General features: G+C 37.1%; 1 protein-coding gene and 1 pseudogene across 4 annotated transcripts in view; one reads left to right on the top strand and one right to left on the bottom strand.

Annotated features, from left to right (window-relative positions):
* TAF15 (TAF15 RNA polymerase II, TATA box binding protein (TBP)-associated factor, 68kDa) overlaps positions 1-22,130 on the bottom strand; it is a 38,090-nt gene that overhangs the window by 1,764 nt on the left and 14,196 nt on the right. Inside the window, exons 6-16 of one of the 4 annotated variants that reach the window (XM_014534762.1) lie at positions 21,429-21,622; positions 19,885-20,005; positions 12,627-12,661; positions 11,997-12,029; positions 10,489-10,598; positions 8,588-8,717; positions 3,897-3,989; positions 2,905-2,986; positions 2,700-2,788; positions 2,109-2,580; positions 655-984 (exon numbers count right to left, since the gene is read on the bottom strand). In XM_014534762.1, coding sequence (XP_014390248.1) covers positions 945-984; positions 2,109-2,580; positions 2,700-2,788; positions 2,905-2,986; positions 3,897-3,989; positions 8,588-8,717; positions 10,489-10,598; positions 11,997-12,029; positions 12,627-12,661; positions 19,885-20,005; positions 21,429-21,622 — 1,399 coding nt within the window. In that variant the 3' untranslated portion in view covers positions 655-944. Of the gene's footprint in view, positions 1-654; positions 985-2,108; positions 2,581-2,699; positions 2,789-2,904; positions 2,987-3,896; positions 3,990-8,587; positions 8,718-10,488; positions 10,599-11,996; positions 12,030-12,626; positions 12,662-19,884; positions 20,006-21,428; positions 21,623-22,130 lie in introns of those variants that run through there. The other 3 variants (XM_014534760.1, XM_014534761.1, XM_014534763.1) reach the window with 3 other exon arrangements.
* LOC102244781 lies at positions 5,344-5,921 on the top strand (annotated as a pseudogene).

Genomic DNA, 22,130 nt, shown 5'->3' with positions numbered 1-22,130 from the left:
CCTACTCTTCCCTCAAGACTCACCAAACCTTCCTGATGCCATGAGTTAAGTGTCCTTCAAATCAGCCCTCAAAAGCACCTTGCATTTATTCTTATTGGAGCACTTATCTGTATATTGTGTTTGCTTGTTAAGCAACATAGCCAGTATCTGGTATAGTGTCTGTCCCAGGCTCTTGGTAAGGGTAAAAGAAATAGTTTTTAATGAATACCAAATAACATACCATGTACACTGGTATCTTAACCCTAACTTATTGAATCCTCACTCTTCTTACCTAGCCCTTAGACCTCCCTACTCCCAGCATCTAGAACACTGCCCTAAATAAATGGTTCTAAATTATAAACTGGAACTCTCAAAATCACCTGGTGAGCTTAACACAAAGGTTCCTTAACTCCTTCCCCACACCCCCACCAAGTTCTGATCCAACACACTTGAAATGAGGCTTAGGTAATCTAATTTTGACAACTCCTTCAGGTGATTCTGATGTGCAGCCATTCTTTAGAAACTACTATTCTAAACAGAGTAGAAGCTCAATCAATACTGTTGAAAGTAACATTTTAATTTAATGAAGTAGGCTCCATTTCCTCATTCTTCAGGGTTAGAGTCTGCTGTAACTGAATCCTGAGTGTGACAGAACAATGCACTAATATACAAAAATCCACAAAACAAGAAGCCTTTATTGCAGTATTATAAAACACTTTCCATTTTGGCAATATTTTACAACGCACTTAGCTTCAAGGGTTGGGAAGGGGAAAGTTGGAAACTAAAGGGGAAAATTCCAACAGACATTACTAAAGAAAAACTGTCCCAGCCCTACCACCCAAATAAAATTCTAAATGTCACTTAATTTCACTACCCAAGAAGAGGCCACCAGGAAAGCAGCAGGCAAAACTCTGGCAATTTCACTATGGATCATGTCAGAGACAAAGGAACATTCAAAACAGTCATCAGTATGGTCGGTTGCGCTGATCATTTCTGTAGTCGTTTCTAGGAATGAAAAATAAAGAACCAGATTAAATTCTAATTTTCTACCAAAGGGGCACATCAAATACCTCTTCAGGGTGCTGGTGACTGGTATCATCAGCTTGACAATTTCTGCAAGGATAACACCATGCCTGATTTCTCTACTCCTAGAGGGTGTGTAATAAATATCTTATCAGCTTTAAGATCCTAAAAGCACCTTTACTATCACCAACTTACTAAAATTTTCCACCTAGAATAAGGACTCCAAACCACTGTGGTATTTTCAGGAGGCCAGTGGAAACATCCTCTGGTAAGGATTAAAACAAACAAATTTTAAAAACCATATCTGTTTTAAAAAAGAATAAACTGTTTCACAACTGTAAATCTACCTTTTCCCACCCTGTATATACAGACACTTTTATAGGATTTGCCATACAGTAAGAAGTATTCAATAGATGATAATTACTAATAGCAAACAATTACACAGTACTTACTATGGGCCAGCAACTGTTACAACAGTTAATCTAAATCCATGAAGGAAGTATTATTAGCCCCACTGTACACATCAGAGTACTAATGCTCCACAGGGTTAAGTAACTTGCCTAAGGTCACATAGCTAGAAAGTAGTGGAGACAAGACTTGAACCCAAGCAGTCATAATGTCTCTAAAATTTGTGCTCTTAACCACATGCTATACTAAATCTCACTACCTATACTCCCTCTGGCATACAAATGCTTATAATAACTGAAGTCATTTAGTATCACTGGTCATTCCATTTTTTCTGCCTCTACACCATTCATTGTGCAGTATGCAACACACACCCAGCAGTGCCATCAGTGATTTTCATCTGGAAAAGGTATTACCAGAAATGCCAGAAAAACAACTGCAGGGTATATATAGCACACATGATTTGAAAAAGCACACCCCCACCACTGAGATTAAGAATTCCTGATTTACACAGTTTCAAAATACCACTCAATCTCAATTACTTTAACTATGGGAATGAATAATACATACATACACATACAGATATAAGGAATTATGAGTAAGAACTTCCAAAACAATGAAATTCAAGTTCCAAAACACTGGACAATAAACCTCCTTAAAACCTAGGAGCAGTGAGATAAAAACTATGTTCTAACACTCACCTTCCTCCCATTTTGCCTCCATAGCCACCTCGTCCTCCATAGTAGCTGCCACCACTCCGATCTCCTCCATAGCCTCCACTTCGGTCTCCACCATAGCCACCGCCACAACCACGGTCTCCTCCGTAGCCCCCCCCACTTCGGTCTCCACCATAGCCTCCTCGGTCCCCACCATAGCCTCCTCGGTCCCCACCGTAGCCTCCACGGTCACCACCGTAGCCGCCTCGGTCCCCACCGTAGCCGCCTCGATCTCCTCCATAGCCGCCTCGGTCTCCTCCATAGCCGCCTCGATCATAGCCACCTCCTCTGTCCCCACCATAACTACCCCCACTTCTATCTCCTCCATAGCCACCCCCACTTCTGTCTCCTCCATAGCCACCCCCACTTCTGTCTCCACCATAGCCACCACGGTCTCCACCTCTGCCCCCACGACCTCTATAGCCCCTCTCTCCACCGTAGCCTCTTCCCCGGAAATCTGTAAGGCAGAAATAAAAACCAGTGAGGTCAGCAAAATAATGTAAAGCTTCTTTAGTGCTAGTCAGAAGACAAACACCATGTAGATGCTAATAAGGCTGACCCAAAGAGCTAACCTACCTCCTCCTGAGGGACGAGAGTCCTCTGGTCTGGGCTCATTGCACTGATTGCAGGAGTTCCTTCGAGCAAAGTTCATATTTCCACATGACCTGAGGAGGAAGGAAAATAAAAGGCTCAATAGCTTCCAATGGATTCAGAACCCCCACTTGCAGCTTCCAACCTCAATCCCAACTTCTACTCCTACCAAAGTAAATGGAATACTTACGGATTAGGGCAAACCCAGTCCCCACTTTTGGGGTCTCCACCTCTCCCCTGAAAGCCTCCACGGCCTCTATATCCTCCACGGCCTGAGGAATATAGGGGAGGAAGAGAGAAAAATCAGCTGCAGACCTTAACTAAGCAGAGAAAAAGCACCAGATGAAAGAACTAATAGCAAGTGCCTACCATGAACTGGATAGCCCCCACACCTTTGTGGGAGGCCTCCATGATTCTTTAAATTGGGGCTTTATGTAGTAAGTGCAGGAAACGTGAGAAAGACCTCTTGCACACTTTATAGCAGTGATGGCGAACCTATGACATGTGTGTCAGAGGTGACACGCGAACTCATTTTTTTGGTTGATTTTTCTTTGTTAAATGGCATTTGAATATATAAAATAAATATCAAAAATATAAGTCTTTGTTTTACTATGGTTGCAAATATCAAAAAATTTCTATATGTGACACGGCACCAGAGTTAAGTTAGGGTTTTTCAAAATGCTGACACGCCGAGCTCAAAAGGTTCGCCATCACTGCTTTATAGTGTCAATAATGCACTTAAAAACTTTTCTATAATACCCTCCTTAGTTTGAGAATCTCAGTGAGAAAGGTTAAGTGAAAAGACATATTCCAAATTTAAGGAATTAGACCCAGCAGAAATAACAAGCTGGCAGTAACTGTATCAGGGATTTACAAACTGGTCAAATTAAGTACCTAATTAGTGTCATTTAAATGATTGCCTCCTGATTTCAGGGTGAATAACAAACTGCTATACAACTTTCCAAAGGGATATTTACAACCTTCTCCCACTATTCTCTTAGGTACTATATGACATCTTATTTACCTAATCTCCTATTTAGTATCCACTCTCACGTTAAAACAGAAGGAAAAAGACCAAGGGCGAGAAAGAGGTGTAGCAAGTTCTCAGAACAGGGACAGAACATACACTCAAATTCAAATCCTTTGTACAATATCCAGGCCAGTAAGCAACAAGTATCTTACCTCGCCGTCCACCTCCACTTCCACCTCCCCTCATAAATTCAGGTCTTCTGGTAGCAAAGGACACTTTAATGATGTTGCCATGAAATTCTTTCCCTAAGAAAGAAAATGGTTTTGAAGAAATGCTACTCTATATCTGCATTTCTCAACAACTGTAAACTATCTTGGGTAATTTCAATTTCAGAGGAATAAGTGACATGTCCTCACAGAAATTCAAATACACTAGTATTCCCAAACAATCAAGGTAACAGTGCTAAGACGTGACATATCTATTGAATAGAGCAGATCTGTCACTGGGAGAGTCATTTATTACTAAGCAAAAAAATAAAATAAAAATCTATTTTTACATGAGCATTGTGTAGTTTGCTATTTGTTTTTTAAAGGGAATGTGTGTGTGCGTACCCACACACGCATAAGTGTGCACATGTACTTATATATGTACACATATGCTTGTACATACACTGCCTATTTTACTTCAGTTTCAATAGGGGACAAGAGACCACTGATGGGGGAAGGGGTAGTCAAAGGTAGAAAGGAAACTCATTTTTTACTATATACTCTTGGTACTGTGACTTTTTTTTACCATATGCAAGTAATATCTTTAAAAATGTGTGCATATGTGATTACTTACATACATGCACTATACACAAATTCTGCTGCCCTAGGCCTTAAAGACAGAAATTAATATTTTTACTTTATATTAAATAAGAGAACTGACATGTAAAGAAAAGATGCCCAAGGATTCATAAAATGGCTTTAAATCCAAGAGCCTTGGCTCCCTGAACAAAGCCCTATTCAATTTTCCACAATGTCAGATGGCATGACATGCACTTTGACATAGGAAGCAATTCAAGGATCAGTATTTTTAAAGCTGTAAAAAGACCTGGTAAGAGATGAACTATAGAGTTACAATTTAAGAGGCTCATAGACCCTGTGGGCAAATGGCACAATAATTTTTAAACATATTGAGCAAAAGAAATTGCTTTATGATTCACAGAAACTATAAAAAAGCAGAAGTGAGGTAAAATGGACCCAGCCTTCAAGAGCAAGGTGTTGGGGGCCTGATGAATTAGTACAGAAACATAAAGAATATGGAGGTAAGAAGACATAGGGTATCACAATCTCATCTTGAAAGAAGTAAAATTATGTTTTGAAAAACACAGGTGAATCTATAACAACATGAGGAAATGACTATGTTAAAATGTTAAGTGAAGCCGAAACTGGTTTGGCTCAGTGGATAGAGCGTCGGCCTGCGGACTGAAAGGTCCCAGGTTCGATTCCGGTCAAGGGCATGTACCTGGGTTGCGGGCACATCCCCAGTAGGAGATGTGCAGGAGGCAGCTGATCGATGTTTCTCTCTCATCGATGTTTCTAACTCTCTATCCCTCTCACTTCCTCTCTGTAAAAAATCAATAAAATATATTTAAAAAAAAAATGTTAAGTGAAAAAAACATGAAGTCCGAGTAGAGCAGGCGCACTGAGTGGTTGTGTGGTGGCATCTTGGAGATCAGAGCGCTTGCAGCATGGCTGACCAATTGACTGAGGAGCAGATTGCAGAATTCAAAGAAGCTTTTTCACTATTTGACACAATGTGATTGAACTATAATAAAGAAATTGGGAACTGTAATGAGGCCTCTTGGGCAGAATCTCACAAAAGCAGAGTTACAGGACATGATTAATGAAGTGGATGCTGATGGTAATGGCACAACTGACTTCCCAGAATTTCTGACAATGATGGCAAGAAAAATGAAAGACACAGACAGTGAAGATTAGAGAAGAGTTCCATGTGTTTGATAAAGATGACAATGGCTGTATTAGCAGCAGAGCTTTGTCATGTGATGACAAACCTTGGAGAGAAGTTAGCAGTTAAAGTTGATGAATTGATCAGGGGAGCAGCGATTGATAGTGATGGTCAAGTAAACTATAAGTTTGTACAAATGATGACAGCAGAGTGAAGGCATTATACAGAACGTGTTGAATTTCTTGTACAAAACTATTTATTTGCCTTTTCTTGTAACTAATCTGTAAAAGGTTTCCCCTACTGTCAAAAAAATATGCATGGCCGAAACCAGTTTGGCTCAGTGGATAGAGCGTCGGCCTGCGGACTGAAAGGTCCCGGGTTCGATTCCGGTCAAGGGCATGTACCTGGGTTGCGGGCACATCCCCAATGGGAGATGTGCAGGAGGCAGCTGATCGATGTTTCTCTCTCATCGATGTTTCTGACTCTCTATCTCTCTCCCTTCCTCTCTGTAAAAAATCAATAAAATATATTTTAAAAAAAAAATATGCATGTATAGTAATTAGGACTTCATTCCTCCATGTTTTCTTCCCTTATTTTACTATCACTGTCCTGAAACCTTATTTTAGAAAACTGATTAAAGGGCTTACTCTGGATATATCTAAGTCCTTCTGCACATCTAAACTTAGATGGAGTTGATCAAATGAGGGGATCTGGGTTATGCCTTTTTTTTTTAATGTATTTTTATTGATTTCAGAGAGGAAGGGAAAGGGAGAGGGACATAGAAACATCGATGATGAGAGAGAATCATTGATTGGCTGCCTCCTGTACACCCCCTAGTGGGGGTCAGGGAGGTCGGGAGTGGGGAGGATCGAGCCTGCAACCCGGGCACGTGCCCTTGACTGGAATCGAACCCAGGACCCTACAGTCCCCAGGCCAACAACACTCTATCCACTGAGCCAAACCAACTAGGGTGTTATGCCTTTTTTTTTTTTTTTAATATATTTTATTGATTTTTTACAGAGAGGAAGGGACAGGGATAGAGAGTTAGAAACATCGATGAGAGAGAAACATCGATCAGCTGCCTCCTGCACACTCCCCACTGGGTATGTGCCCGCAACCAAGGTACATGCCCTTGACAGGAATCGAACCCGGGACCCTTGAGTATGCAGGCCAACACTCTATCCACTGAGCCAAACCGGTCAGGGCGTTATGCCTTTTTTAAAGTAGTTTTCTTTAGGAACTGTCAGCACGTTGTTGAAGCATGGAGTTACAACTCTGTGTGGACTATGGACAGTCAACAATATGTACCTAAAAGTTGCACAACTGAAAAACAGGTGTATTATCCAGGTACTCAGACACTATTTTTTTGCACTGCTAATCCTGTACCAGAAACATTTTTCTTTTTTTTAATATATTTTATTGATTTTTTTATAGAGAGGAAAGGAAAGGAATAGAGAGTTAGAAACATCGGTGAGAGAGAAACATCGATCAGCCACCTCCTGCACACCCCCCACTGGAGATGTGCCTGCAACCAAGGTACATGCCCTTGACCGGAATCAAACCTGGGACCCTTCAGTCCGCAGGCCAACGCTCTATCCACTGAGCCAAACCGGTTAGGGCCAGAAACACTTTCTTTCATTGTTACTTGCTTTTTAAACTTTGTTTAGCCACTTAAAATCTGTTTATGGCACAATTTGCCTCTAATCCATTCCAATTTGTATATTTGTTTTCCAATTACAAAACTTTACATGCCCCCCCCACCACAAAAGAACATGAGACAAAATTACATGTGTAATATAATGATAAACTATTTTTAGCCGAAACCGGTTTGGCTCAGTGGATAGAGCGTCGGCCTGCGGACTGAAAGGTCCCGGGTTCGATTCCAGTCAAGGGCATGTACCTGGGTTGCGGGCACATCCCCAGTAGATGTGCAGGAGGCAGCTGATCGATGTTTCTCTCTCATCGATGTTTCTCACTCTCTATCCCTCTCCCTTCCTCTCTGTAAAAAATCAATAAAATATATTTTAAAAAAAACAAACAGAAAAAAAAAACTATTTTTAAACTACATTTTAAAAAACTGGAAAGTTAGTAAGAAATATTATTAGCAGTTATCAGAACTATGGTTGCTTTCTTCTACTTTCCATAGTTTATTTTCAGTGGGAAAAAGTCTTATTATTCCTTCTAAGTATGCATTAATTAACCTTGTATTTGAAAGAAAATTAATCTAAATTTTAAAAGAATGTAAGGTCAACCAGGCCAACCCTCTACATCTATAACAGGGTGGCCTCAAAGCTTAAGGCATGATATAAGGAAATATATCATAGATATATTTCTAGAATATAGAATCTAGACAAAAACAAGGAGAAAGCTCATCTCATTTCTAAGGATATGTAAAATATCTGGCCTGTATTCTTAATAAATAAAATTAGCTATAAAAGTAAACAGGAAGCCCTGGCCGGTTTGGCTCAGTGGATAGAGCATCAGCCTGTCGACTGAAGCATCCGAGGTTCGATTCTGGTCAATGGCACATGCCCAGGTTGCAGGCTTGATTCCCAGTAGGGAGCGTGCAGGAGGCAGCCGATCAATGATTCACTCATCATTGATGTGTCTATCTCTCTCTCCCTCTCCCTTCCTCTCTGAAATCAGTAAAAATCTATTAAAAGCCCTAACCGGTTTGGCTCAGTGGATAGAGCGTCAGCCTGTGGACTGAAGGGTCCCAGGTTCGATTCTGGTCAAGGGCATGTACCTTGGTTGCGGGCACATACCCAGTGGGGAGTGTGCAGGAGGCAGCTGATCGATGTTTCTCTCTCATTGATGGTTCTAACTATATATATATTAAAAAAAAAAAAAAGTAAACAGGAAAGTAACCACTGTCTACCAGAACATATTTTGACTTCAACACTAGGAAACATTTATCCAAACAGCATGTTGAAATTATATGAATGAGGTATACCATCAAACCAGTCAATGGCTGCCTTAGCTGAAGGAGGGTCATCAAATGACACTGTCGCCTCCCCTTTTGGCTTCCCTGTGTCCTTGTCTGTATACAGATTTATCATTGGTTTTCCAGTCTTCTTATTGGTCTGAGGAACAAACAAGTTGGTGTTAGTATTTTAAGAAAAAGTGATCAGGAACCATATAATTTATTATTTTTAAGGAATTCATACACCTCACTCTTTAGATTCAGAAATAAGACTAAAGCTCACAAAATACTATGTATCTTTTATAAAAATGAAGTTATCTCTACTTGTAAAAAAGATAATACTCTAACACACATTAAGTGAAAACCAAACTAAAAATAATACATAGTATACTGTTTTATCTATGTATAATTTCTTTAACCCCCCCACCCCCAAAAAAGTAATTATTGCTTCATATAAATGTATACCTTGTAAAACAAATTAGAAAGACCAGGAATAATGTTCACTAAGCAAATCAATACATTACCACTAAGATTACAAACCAGATTTAGCTAGGATGGGAGTGGAAGACAAAGGAGAATTTTCACTTAACCAGAATTGTGAATTTTTTACATATTTCATGTGTAATTAATTTCTTCAGAAGTTTTAACTTCCAAAGAGGGAAAAATAATAAGTTATCCCACAGACAGCAAAACAAGACAACTAAATTACCAACTGATTTCAAGCAAATGCTACAATTTACTAACACTGCTCTAACAGATGCTTTCTAGCTGAGAGATGAAAATATTTGCATGAAACAAATAGCATACAACTGAAGTAAACAATAAACAATAAAGTTATAAAATAAAGCATTATATATTGGGCTACTATATATCACAGACATGAAATATCAAAGTAAAAATGTTTTATAGCCCTGACCGGTTTGGCTCAGTGGATAGAGCGTCGGCCTGCGGACTGAAAGGTCCCAGGTTCGATTCCGGTCAAGGGCATGTACCTTGGTTGCGGGCATATCCCCAGTGGGAGATGTGCAGGAGGCAGCTGATCGATGTTTCTCTCTCATCGATGTTTCTAACTCTCTCTCTCTCTCCCTTCCTCTCTGTGAAAAATCAATAAAACATATAAAAAAAATGTTTTATAACAACTTGAGTTTGCATTTATTTGTATTTCAGAATCTATAAAATGTTCTCACAATCTCATTTGGTTCTCACAATTTTAGGTGCTAGTCAGACTTTCTATTTTATTTTTTATTTTACTTTTTTAAAATATGCTTTTATTGATTTTAGAGAGAAAGGGGGAGAGAAGAATAGAGAGATAGAAACAATGATGAGAGAGGAACATCATCAATCTGCTGCCTCCTGAATGCCCCCTACTGGGATCAAGCCCACAACCTGGGCATGTGCTCTGACAGGGAATCACACCAGTGATCTCTTGATGGGTGGGTCGATGCTCACCACTCAGGCACACCTGCTGGGCCAGAGACTATTTTTAGAGCCCTATTATTAAAAGCTAAAGCTGTGAAAGGCCGTGGAAAGGTAAACACAAGCAAGAAATAAAATCTTCATGTATTTAGCAAATGCCTGCAGACAACGGTGAGCACGTACATCAATGAATTCTAAGAGACAAGGCTAGCCCTGGCCCTGGCCCTGGGTGGGTAGCTCAATCTCAACTGGTTAGAGCGTCGTCCGATACACCAAGGTTTCAGGTTCAATCGCTAGTTGGAGCACATACAAGAATCAACCAGTATTATCATAAATAAATGGAACAACAAAGCGATGTTTCTCTCCCTCTCTCTCTAAATTCACTAAATAAAAATTTTATTTAAAAAAAGAGCCAAGCCTTACCAGAGTATAGGCTTATTATGTAATCTATGTATCTTAACCAGAATATGTTAATGACTGTGAGATTTTTAACATAAGCCATACTTCTCACTCACCTTGATAATTCCTATCTGTTTAAAGAACTCCCCCACTTGATCTGTAGACACACCCTCCCCAAGTCCTTGCACAAAGATTGTGTTGTTATCTGAATTATCAGATTCTGAATCTAAGAGAAAAAAAATTATGGTTAATTTTACATAGTCCTTGGTTTTACTACATCCTGCTTAGTAGTCAAGAACAATAATTTATTGTCCAATATTCAACTGTTTCTATGACCAAAAGGAGAAAGGATCAATGTAAGAAAAATCTGATGTAAAACATACAAAGTGGTCACAATCATTATTTGGCCAAATCTTACAACTAAACTTAAGGTAAAGTGGATCAAGTCCACACTATGTAAAATACATAACACCAATTAAGAGAGATCTTACAAATCTGACTTTTTAGGTTCGGATACAGGACTAAATAAAGCTCATGAAGAGATGAAGAAAATTTATAAATTTACACTCCTTTCTTTGAAGAGCTTTACTTCGTTATGGCTAATCAATACTTTTAAGGATCTCTAGTAGAAAAGTCCCCAAATCTAGCACTTTGGACTTCCAAGCAAGCTAGGCAGAATTGGTGGTTTCCCCATCCACTGCAAAAAGCTTTGTATATACCAGAGGGTAGGGGCACCTTGACACACACCTTACCTTACACGCACACTTTTGGATTAGTACAACAAAGTAAGAAAGATGTAAAAAATTCAGTCCATCAAGGGATAATTCAGAAATTGCAATCCATATAGAATACTTTGGCATCTTAATAAAAACAAAAGTTCTGATTTCAATATATATTAAAATTTTTTGTCTCAAAGATTTTAAATCTCTAAATCGTAACTTTCAGCCCTGGCCAGGTAGCTCGGTTGGTTAGAGCATCATCCCAATATGCCAGGGTATAGGTTTAATCCCTGGTCGGGGCACATACAGAAACAACAAATGAATGCATAAATAAGTGGAACAACAAATCAATGTTTCTCTCTCTCTCTAAAAATCAATCAATGAATATAATTTAAATCATAACTTTCAAAAGGCTCCATGTAGCCTTGAATTTCATTTAAAAATAAAAAGCCACATGAAATTAGTGACTCGTGCCCAGAAGACAATTCTCTCATGTATGAATTCAGGTTTCTTAGGCCCACTAAGGAGACTACCAATCCAATGTTATAGTTTCATAAGCAAAGCTTTTCTACTTCTAATGATACCAATTCTCTCAAATCTGATTTGTAGTGATTAAAAAAAAGAATGGGGGAACATTTAGCAGTACAAAATCAAATATTTTTTCACAAAAGAAAAAGCAAAACATGGGAAAGCATAAACACAATTTTTTGCAGCAAACTTTCCAATCAATCTCCCTAAATTTTTCTTTCTGGTATGTCTTTAGAAGTAAAGCTCCCCAGTTCTGGCAGCACTATCAAATTAAATCTTTCTCCTGCACTAAGTCCTCCAAACACACCTTTCCCTTGAATAAAGTGGAAAATTAACATTCTTTTAAAGGCAAAGTTATAAACTACCATAAACCTTACCAGCATCTGGCCTGGGTCCATAATCCCTGTGACCTAAGAAAAAGAAAAGAAAAAGAAAAGAAAAGCTATTTAAGACAACTCATTAGAAACTATTATAAAACAGAAATAATAAGAAAAGTAAATACTTCCAAAATCCTTGAAACAAGTCAACCATCACAGATTTACAAAGTAAATATATAAGTTTTATTAAAAGTTTAAGAAATCAAGATGAATGTCAATATGTCCCAAACAATACCTGCAACTTTTGCATTATGCTAATATCACTTTTATTAAGCTCTGGTTGTGAAGGCTGATTAGAAAACCCTAGTAATTTAAAAACACCATGTCAGCTACCTTTATTTAAAAAATGTAAGTTCAAAATCCAGTGAAGGTCTTATTCATTGGTCACCACAGACTCTTTCATGCAAATTCACTGTGTAGAAATCCATTGGACTGAGATCAACTTTGGCTTTTTAATGTTTTCTTTGATATATATACATGTATATATAGAGAATCTATTTTTTTAAAGCACACAACACACACCAGCCTCAACCGAGTAAGAAAGGGCTTAGACTGCATCTGTGAGATATTGGTGGCTTTTAGATTTATATAGCATTTCCACTGAAACATTTTGGGATACTCAGCACTTACCACCAAAATTTTTGAAGCCACCGCGGTCACCACCACTGCAGAGGAAAAATTGAAGAAATGATTTCTTCCTTAAGTCTCTAATGTGCTGAGCCCTGGGCTCAATCTACACTTAACTGTCACAAGTAGAGCACCTAGGAAAACAGTAGCATCTCTAACTTTCCAGTAAATTCCACTTCATAAACTTCAAAATGTTGTTTTTACCTAAGTGTTTTCCCAATGATCTATTTCCACAAGCGTGTCTTTTCAAGTGTATTACAGAACATATCTATAAAATACTTATTTAAAGTCTTCCCAACCCCAAGCCAAAGGGATACTATTCAAATCATAACTTAAAGCTGGAGGCACAGCATGAAGAATGCCAGAGAAACAATCTTTCCAAGGAGATACAAAATAGAACAACAACATAAAGCAAGGTTAAGATTTTGACAGAGTAGGAGAGATAAAAACTTTAGTATATTTTATTGTGATGCAAAATAGTAGGTTTTATGAGATGAAGAAAAAGGGGAAGGTAGTAATATTCTGAAAACTATGGATGGTGTCAGATGAATAAGAGATTTATCAGAATAATCGTTTAGTAAGTTATATAATGTCTAATCACTGAGTTGTACACCTGAAATTAATACTGTATATCAAGTTAATTGAAAAATAAAAAATGATTTAAAAAATAAGTGAGGTATAAATATACATGAAAGTAAGCCTGAATGAAAGCAGTCTTAAAACTGCAAATCATTCTAAAAGGTGATAAAATGAGCACTAAAAAAGGCTTAACTTAAAATTGCCCACTTACTCCATACCCACTATAATGTACTAGGATCTCTTCACATCAGAACTACTGAGGTTCATGTTGTTAAATGTTCTGTACACTATTTGGTAGACTGTATCAGACAGAATGCAATACACTCTAATACTGCAACTTCCCACAAGAAAAGGACTTATTTGGCAAATTTCCACTGTCAGATAAGTCAATGGTCCTTGTGTGCACAACTTTATGTAAGAATCTAAGATCTATCTTATCAAGAAACCCTAAACACCCATACACTGAAAGCTTGTTTCTCTTGACTGAATTAAGTAATCCTCTAAGATTCAAGTGCTGAAATGGAAATTAAAACAAAGTTTTCAGATGGTGATACCTAACTTCTACTACTACTACTAATCTTCCACTGTAACCCAAGAAACTAATCCAATATACTAATGTCTCTTCACTGCTAAAAAAGCCTCTCTGGGGATAACCATGCCCTCTAGATGGCTTTTTTATGCCATCCAGAGAAAAACCACTCTGACTAAATTATGAGAAAGGTATTCTTCCTTTATCATTAATCTATTCTAACTTGATATAAAAAAATTACCTCTTGCAATCAGCTTAGATACATACATATTAATATGCTATTTATTCTATTTGATTTTCAGGAAGCCTAAAAGGAAAATAAGGCTATTTCAAGGCTATGTAGAAATATGAAGCTCAGGTCCTTCATATACATAGTTTCCTATTGAGTCTCCAAGACCTCTCTTTCAGAACAGTACCTAAGCCCTCGCTACACTTCTAAATAACCTGTATATCACTGCTTAACTTTTTTTTGTAATTGCCTGGTCAGAGTGGCTCAATTGATTGAGCGTAGTCCCTTGCACTTGAAGGTTGCCTGCTCGATTCCCAGTCAGGAAGCGATCGATTGCCTCCTATACACACCGGGGACTGAGCCCACAACCTGGGCATGTACCCTGACTGGGAATTAAACTGGTGACCATTCAGTGAACGGGAAGGCACTCAACCAACTGAGCCATATCAGCCAGGGCCACTGCTTAACACTTTAAGAAAGGGAAGCCAAAGAGTTTTAAACTGCTAAAAATCTTATTAGAAACCAAAATATCTCAGGTTTCTTCAAAGATGATCATTAGCATTCCAAAAAATGAAGAGAAAAGAATCAATGAAAATGTTTATTTTAGTTCATATTCCTATGTGAGGGAGTTAAAGTTCCAGGATAAAGTAGATTTTTTTAAATAGGCAATTTTCACAAGTAAATACTGAAAGAAATACCCTTAATTATTTTGCTGTCATCTTAACTGAGTACCAAATTGTTTATGTGGCCAAAAGATAACATGTAATTTCATATATCAGCTAATTCCTACAATTTATATTATGGCCAGCAATATAACTTTCAACAACTTTTTAAAAGGACATACCACTGCAAAATAAAAGGGATATAAAACAAATGACATTTGAATAGGTTTATAATTTCCTATTCCCTCATATAGTGAGTGGCATTTTAATGTAAGTCATCTTTACTGAGCATTTCCTTAGAAAATATAGCAGCTGAAGATTTCAACATATATCCATAAATACGGAAACAATTAGCGCATTTGCAAAAGTACTAGTCTTCAAACTAAGATTCAGGGTACAGTCTTTTTTTTTTTAAATGTTTTTATTGATTTAGAGAGAAAAGGGGGGAGGGAAAGAGATAGAAACATCAATAATGGGAGAGAAACATCAATCAGCTGCCTCCTGCACAATCCCTACTGGGATCAAACCGGGACATGTGCCCTGACAGGGCATCAAACCTGCTACCTCTTACTGCATGGGACGACACTCAACCAACTGAGCCACACCGGCCAGGGGATAGTCTTAACTATCACTAATCAATCTTGAAAATTTGGACAACACTAATTTTCCCTCGGCTTCAGAATCTTCCTTTACAAATAAGGGTCTCTATCCTAGCTACTCAAAGGGCCATCCATAGAACAACAGCATAAACTGAGCCTGCCTAAGTCTCGGAAGAGCATATCTTGGGCCTCACCCTAGACCTAATGATCAGAATCTGCATTTTAATAAGACCCCCAATAAATTAATACATACATTAAAGTTTGAGAAGCACTGGTTTAGATAATCTAAAAAAGTTTTCTTCCAACTTCAAATGTTTCAATGATTTTTCTCTTATTTGAAAATTCCATATTTGCTAGTTACATTATAATCTCTTATAAGAAATTTCTTATATTAAATACAGTAAATAAACCTCAAGCAGTACTCACTATTAAATATTTAACAGAAGATCGGCTTATGGTTAAGAATCTTTCTTTCAAACCTGCAGTAAAGTTACAAGTCCCTTTTCCATATAAGTTAAGGCCTCGCCAGCAAACTAAGACATAAACATATGTAAACATCTATGAATCAAGACTTTGCCACAACAAATTTGTTTTCCTCCCTGAAAAGGAAGCAAATTTGTGCACATAAAAAATTCCTAAAGAAAGAACATTTTAAGGTGAAGCAGTAGAGGTATTTATACTCAAAGTTACAGCTGAATGCCCCCTGCATGAGGAAACCAACTGAATACTTTTTTAAAAAAATATATTTGTATTGATCTCATAGAGGAAGGGAGAGGGAGAGAGATAGAAACATCAATGACGATGGGAATGAGCCTGCAACCCGGGCATGTGCCCTTACCGGGAATCAAACCATGACCTCAGGATTCATAGGTCGATGCTCAACCACTGAGCCAAGACGACCAGGCCAACTGAATACACGTGACTCAAATGCAGGAATGGTTGTCCCAAGTTTAAATCACAACGAGCAGCCTACCCTAAGGTAGAGCTTAGAAAAGATAGATTTAATTTCAGGTACTTATCAAGAAGAAAAAAGTTCTTTGACAGAATCTTTATTCCCAATCTTTAATTTAAAAATATCTAAATATATCTATTCAAGGGCCAAAACTGCCAAGAGTAAAAGAACAATGCAGGAATCTTTATTCCCAGAAAATTCAGTATCAAGAGAGAAAAAGGGATTTGGCTAAGACTGGAAAAAGATTAATTTAAAAACAAACAAACTATACTGTGCTTGAGTTTTCATACTAGTAAAGCCAAAATATAATATCTGAGCTACAAAGAACTCAAACATTAATTCCAAATATAAATGACTCAACGAATGTAAATAGCATTCTCAACAGTAGCCATATTTGTTTCATCTCCTCCCATGTTTTATATGTGTGTTTAAAAAAGCTTTCTAGCCCTAACCGGTTTGGCTCAGTGGATAGAGCATCGGCCTTCGGACTCAAGGATCCCTGATTCAATTCCGGTCAAGGGCATGTACCTTGGTTGTGGGCACATCCCCAGTGGGGAGTGTGCAGGAGGCAGCTGATCGATGTTTCTCTCTCATCAATGTTTCTAACTCTCTATCCCTCTCCCTTCCTCTCTGTAAAAAAAAAAATTTTTTTTTAAAAAGCTTTCTAGATTCAGCATTTATCAAGAATCTATATTGTAGAGTTGTACTGTCCAATACATTATTCCCTAGTCATACGTAGCTGTTGACCATTTGAAATGTGGGATAGTCTAAATTGAAAGGTAGTCTAAATGTAAAACACAAAATGGATTTCAAAGTCTTAGTATGCAAAAAAGAATATACACTATTTTTTATACTGATTAAATATTTTGGATACATTAAATAAAACTTATTATTAATTTCACCTTTTTTTGACTACTAGGAAATTTAAAATTACATATGTGGCTTACATTTGTGACACACATTATATTTCTATTGAGCAACATTGTTCACCAGAACATATGCACATTTTTAAGAGAGCTCACCACAAACTTTTGTAAGAAGACACTGAAAATTCAAAACAACTTATTTTAGGCCTCAGATATTAAAGCCTGAAACGGTTATTTTAACTTGATGACATACTAATGAAAAACTGTTATCTATAAAGTTCTGGCATTTTTGTAATGCATTCATCACAACCCTGAAGTTAAAAACAGAGAATTTATTGCCTTAAACTTCGAATCCACTAAGATGTCAGTGATCAATTTTAGATGACAATTATAAATTCAATCCTTTTTGCTGCAAACTGCTTTTTCAAAGCAAAATACTGTTTCCTATAATCTCTATAACTTTCACAATTTCTCTTGCATATATGGGAAACTGACAGTTTCCTTTTTGTCTGAATTCTTCCTCCAGTCAAGCAATCATACAACCTGAGTCTACGAGCGTCCCATCTTTTACCACATCCCACCCTCACCCGGTTCTTCAAATATAAACCCAACTAATGCAAGATATCCTTCACACAGCCCCAAAAGGATCATATTTTCAAGTTTGATATTTTTAAGTAAGATGAATAGAAACACAAATGCAAGCATTAATGAAGACTAACAACAAATGTTTAGGTATTTTGGTACTTACATGTAAAACCAAGTGTAAAAAAAATCCTAAAACTGAGCATTTTTATTTGATTTCAAAATACTCCTACAAATGAGCTTTGTTTTTAGCACATCTTTGAGCAAGATACTGTGACACAATGAAAGTATATGAACTTCAAATTTCAGTTTCCCATAAATGAAGTTTTATTGGAACACAATCATGTTTATTCATTTATATACTGTCTAAGGCTGCTTTGATGCTTCAAGGGTAGAGTTGAGTAACTGTAAGAGAAACCGTATGGCCTGCAAAATCTAAATTATTATGTGGCCTTTCACATAAAAAGTTTGCCAACCCAATACAGAGAATAATTATCACATTCCATATGGGTTTCTATTTATTGGCTGAAGGGTTGCCTCGAGTAGACAGATATTGGGCAAGATCCCTCCCCCATTCCTACTCTGACATGAACCAGATTGGCATTTTGACCTAATTAATATATAGTAGGCTCCTGCATAAGATTTCATTTAAAGAGGTTCTAAGACTAAATAAAAAGATATGAAAATCAAGAACATAATATCTGATTCAGCATATGGACTAAAACTTATACTGAAATACGTTGCCAAATAGGTTATAAAGTGTTTTAAAACGGGACTTCTGGGTTGGTTATGGTATGGATCTTCACTCCTTTATCAGGAGGATCATTCAAGGTCCTTTCAGCTCTGATTCTTAAATGAGTCCAAGATGAAATTATATAAAGACTTTTCTTCTATCGTTCAGACATAATTATAGCTTCCTTATGAAGAAAATTAAACCTGTGATGTACTATAAAATATAGAGCATTCCAAGGCAGACAATTATCCAAAACATATTAATTGGAAAATATGCCTACTGGTTATCTTGTTTGGAATTGTTTTAATTCTGTTTTTAAGGTAGGAGGGAGGCTATTAGGTAAGCACCTGTGTCACTTTACATTGTTCATTTATATACAAATGATGGCTGACTGCTCTCTTTGACAATGAAGAGGCATACAATATACTTGTTTTACCTTAGTAATTTGATCTTGGCTATCAATAAAAAGGCTTTTAATGTTCAAGTCTTATAAAAAGTTTATCAATTATGTTTAGATTCTTATTTTGTCAGTGAGATCAAATTCCTGGTTCACTTGAAGAAGTAACAATGCTATGCATAACTGGCTGTGTTTCTCAGGTCACTGCAGGGCAGACAACCGGCTCAGTCCCACAAGGACAAGAGTAAACTAGTACTGATACATTATTATTGTCGGTTAACAAGCCATTGACAATTTCAATCCCCAAGGAATATAAATTATCTTTTAAGCCTGTGTATTTTACACACAAATTTATAACCTACACACCTCATCTGAGGACAATAAACGACAACTACTTTTTCATTATTGTTTTTATGGTCAAAGTGCTAAATTTACAGATAACTTAAATGCAATTTTAAAACCAGCTTTCATAACATATGCCATAGTAAATATCAAGCCTGATAATACTGGCAATGGAGATAGAAAAGCTGATTTACAAAGTCATTCCTTTTCCACAGTTTTAATCTAGACAAAATACATAATGGTATATGATTTTGCACTTATTATTTCAATATTTATTTACTAAAGAAGAGGAACAAAATGGTTTGGTTACATTAAATCTCTCCTTACCAACCTCATTTTTATACTCTGCTATTGCCTCCTAATATTTTCCCTTCCCAAGGGGATTCAAGATTAAGGAAAAGCCTCTCTGCCCTCCAATATACAATTAACTTACCTTTATTTTTTTACAAACAAAATGCTTGCATTTCTCAGAGCCATCTTATAACATTTAGGTTCTAAAGCTCTGGCAGGAAAAACATAGTTAGGTCTCCATAGTAGGGGACTTTCATCCACTGGTGTTTAATATACACCATATAAACTAACTGCTAACATAAACCTATTCTAAGGTAATTTATGCAACATCTTAAGACTGAAAATAAATTTTGAATTTTTGCCCTCTTCTCTACAACATAACCTCCTTAAAGCCTCTTAATTACATTATATGCTGGAATTAAACCAGCTAAGTAACAACCAAAATTAAAATTAAAAAAGAAAGAGAAAAGAAATGTAGACATTTATACCTGAAAACTTACCTTGATCCTGTCATAGGACCTCTTCCATCCTTGTCATATCCCCCACGCCCTCTACCTCCTCCCTGTGACCCGCCATATCCTCTATTATCTTCTCCATACCTACTCACATCACGACGGTCATCTATAAAAAAGAAAATATGTACATAAATAAATAACTATTCTGATTTCTGACACAGACTTCCCACAACAATCTTAAATGGCTCTTTAGGTCACACTATATGTCCTTTGGAAAATGGCATATGTGCACAGAACTCAAATGCAAGTCATCATAAAACCATCTGGAATTAAATGTGTTCAGGAATTATATTTGTGTCAAACAGTTAAAGTCAGACAGCAAAATGGTGATGGTGATGTAGAATAGTTTGAGTTAAAGTACAACATTAGGTACAAAACCCTAATAAATTAGATGAAAAGCATAACCCAAATCTGAAAAGTTATTACTTTCTTCACCTCAAAAATACTTAAATGCAAATTAAGCATGGACAAGAAATAACTGGATTTTCAAACTGAGGGATATTCAGTGCACACATTCACTGAAAAAGATATTCAATGCATATGTTCACTGAAAAAGATATTCAGTGTGCCCAGCCAGTGTGGCTCAGTGATTGAGCGTCAACCCATGCACCAAGAGGTTGCTGGTTCGACTCCCAGTCAGGGCACATGTCCAGGTTGCGGGCTGGATCCCCAGTGTGTACATAGCATGCAGAAGGCAGCCAATGGATGTTTCTTTCACATCCACGTTTCTATCTCTCTCTCTCCCTATCCCTTCCTCTCTCTCTAAAGATCAATTTAAAAAATATTTTAAAAGTTTAACTCTCCACGTATAAATTAAAACTGAACTTTTGCCTTTTCTTGGCAAGGACAGATTCCTAGCTATCAGTTGTATATATAATGTGCTATCAGAAAACAAGAAGAAGGAATGACTGGTCCTTTTAATATGAGGTCAGAGAAAGCTAATATAGAATCATAATTTCCCCAAATCAAGTATACTACCACTTCCAAAAGAACTGATAACAGCAGCATTTGCCAAATGATCAAAGTTGTCTGAGACAAAAAGGAAATTAATGTATCAGCAATCCAAAAGTCATGTGACCATTTGGGAATCTCCAAGCAGCTCAGAAATAGGAATCTAAACTAATTTTGATAGCCATGAGAGAGAACATATGGTCACAGTCACTCCAAATTTTTACAGTTGAAATCCTATTTGGGTTTTGTGGGTGTGGTTTTTTTTTTTTAAAATCCTCACCTGAGGACATGCTTACTGATGAGAGAGAGAGAGAGAGATTGATTGATTGAGACATCAACATGATAGAGAAACATCGATTGGTTGCCTTCCATACAAAACCCAACTGGGAAATGAATCTACAACCCAGGTATGTGCCCTGACCCGGAATTGAACCTAACAACCATTTGGTGTATGGGACGATGCTCCAACCAACTGAGCCACACTGACTAGGGCTCCTATTTGGGTCTTTTAATCCAAAACTCAATATGTAAGTAATTCTGTAAGTAAAGAAAAAAAATAAGAGGTTAGTATATCTTACCTTGTGTGTGGTGGCTGTAATTTTCCCTTTGTGAATGGTAGGACTGCTGGTTTTGATTATAGGAATCATGCTGCTGGTCATAATTTGACTGCTCATCATATGAACCTTGATGATGATCATAGCCTGACTGCTGGCCATACGAATCTTGTTGACCATAGTTTGACTGGTCATATGAAGGCGCTCTTCCACTTTGGCTAAACAGAAATCAAGAACTTGAGTTTTTATAGAAGGATTATGCTTACTGTAGCAAGTCGACTGAGACTGACATAAAAGGCCTGACTAGCTAGACCTGACCCATATTTACTACTTTTCTGTGGTGGAAATCATTTAGTTCTTTTAACTATAAAGTCTCCTTTATCACCAATAGAATGACCTTCAAACAACAATTTAACTATCCTTGAAGAGGTGCCACATTATGAGAAAAACCATATGCACCTTTGAAAATAGTGAAGCAAAAAAATCAATATGATTTTTACATCTCCTTAAATTAAAAAATTAAAGGTGCCACAAAGTACAGTAATGTCAATTCTTTAACACACATGCCACAAGTACTGAGTCCTTTTAATAATTACACTGAAAGGCTCTATATCACCTAATTTTAATCTCATAATGGTTTTTTTAATGTAAAATATCTTTTTAAAAAATATATATTTTATTGATTTTTTACAGAGAGGAAGGGAGAGGAATAGAGAGTTAGAAACA

This window comes from Myotis brandtii, unplaced genomic scaffold, assembly GCF_000412655.1.
Source record: "Myotis brandtii unplaced genomic scaffold, ASM41265v1 scaffold1327, whole genome shotgun sequence".
Classification (NCBI taxonomy): domain Eukaryota; kingdom Metazoa; phylum Chordata; class Mammalia; order Chiroptera; family Vespertilionidae; genus Myotis; species Myotis brandtii.
The sequence above is the reverse complement of the archived record's forward strand: the minus strand, read 5'-3'. Positions and strand labels throughout refer to the sequence as shown.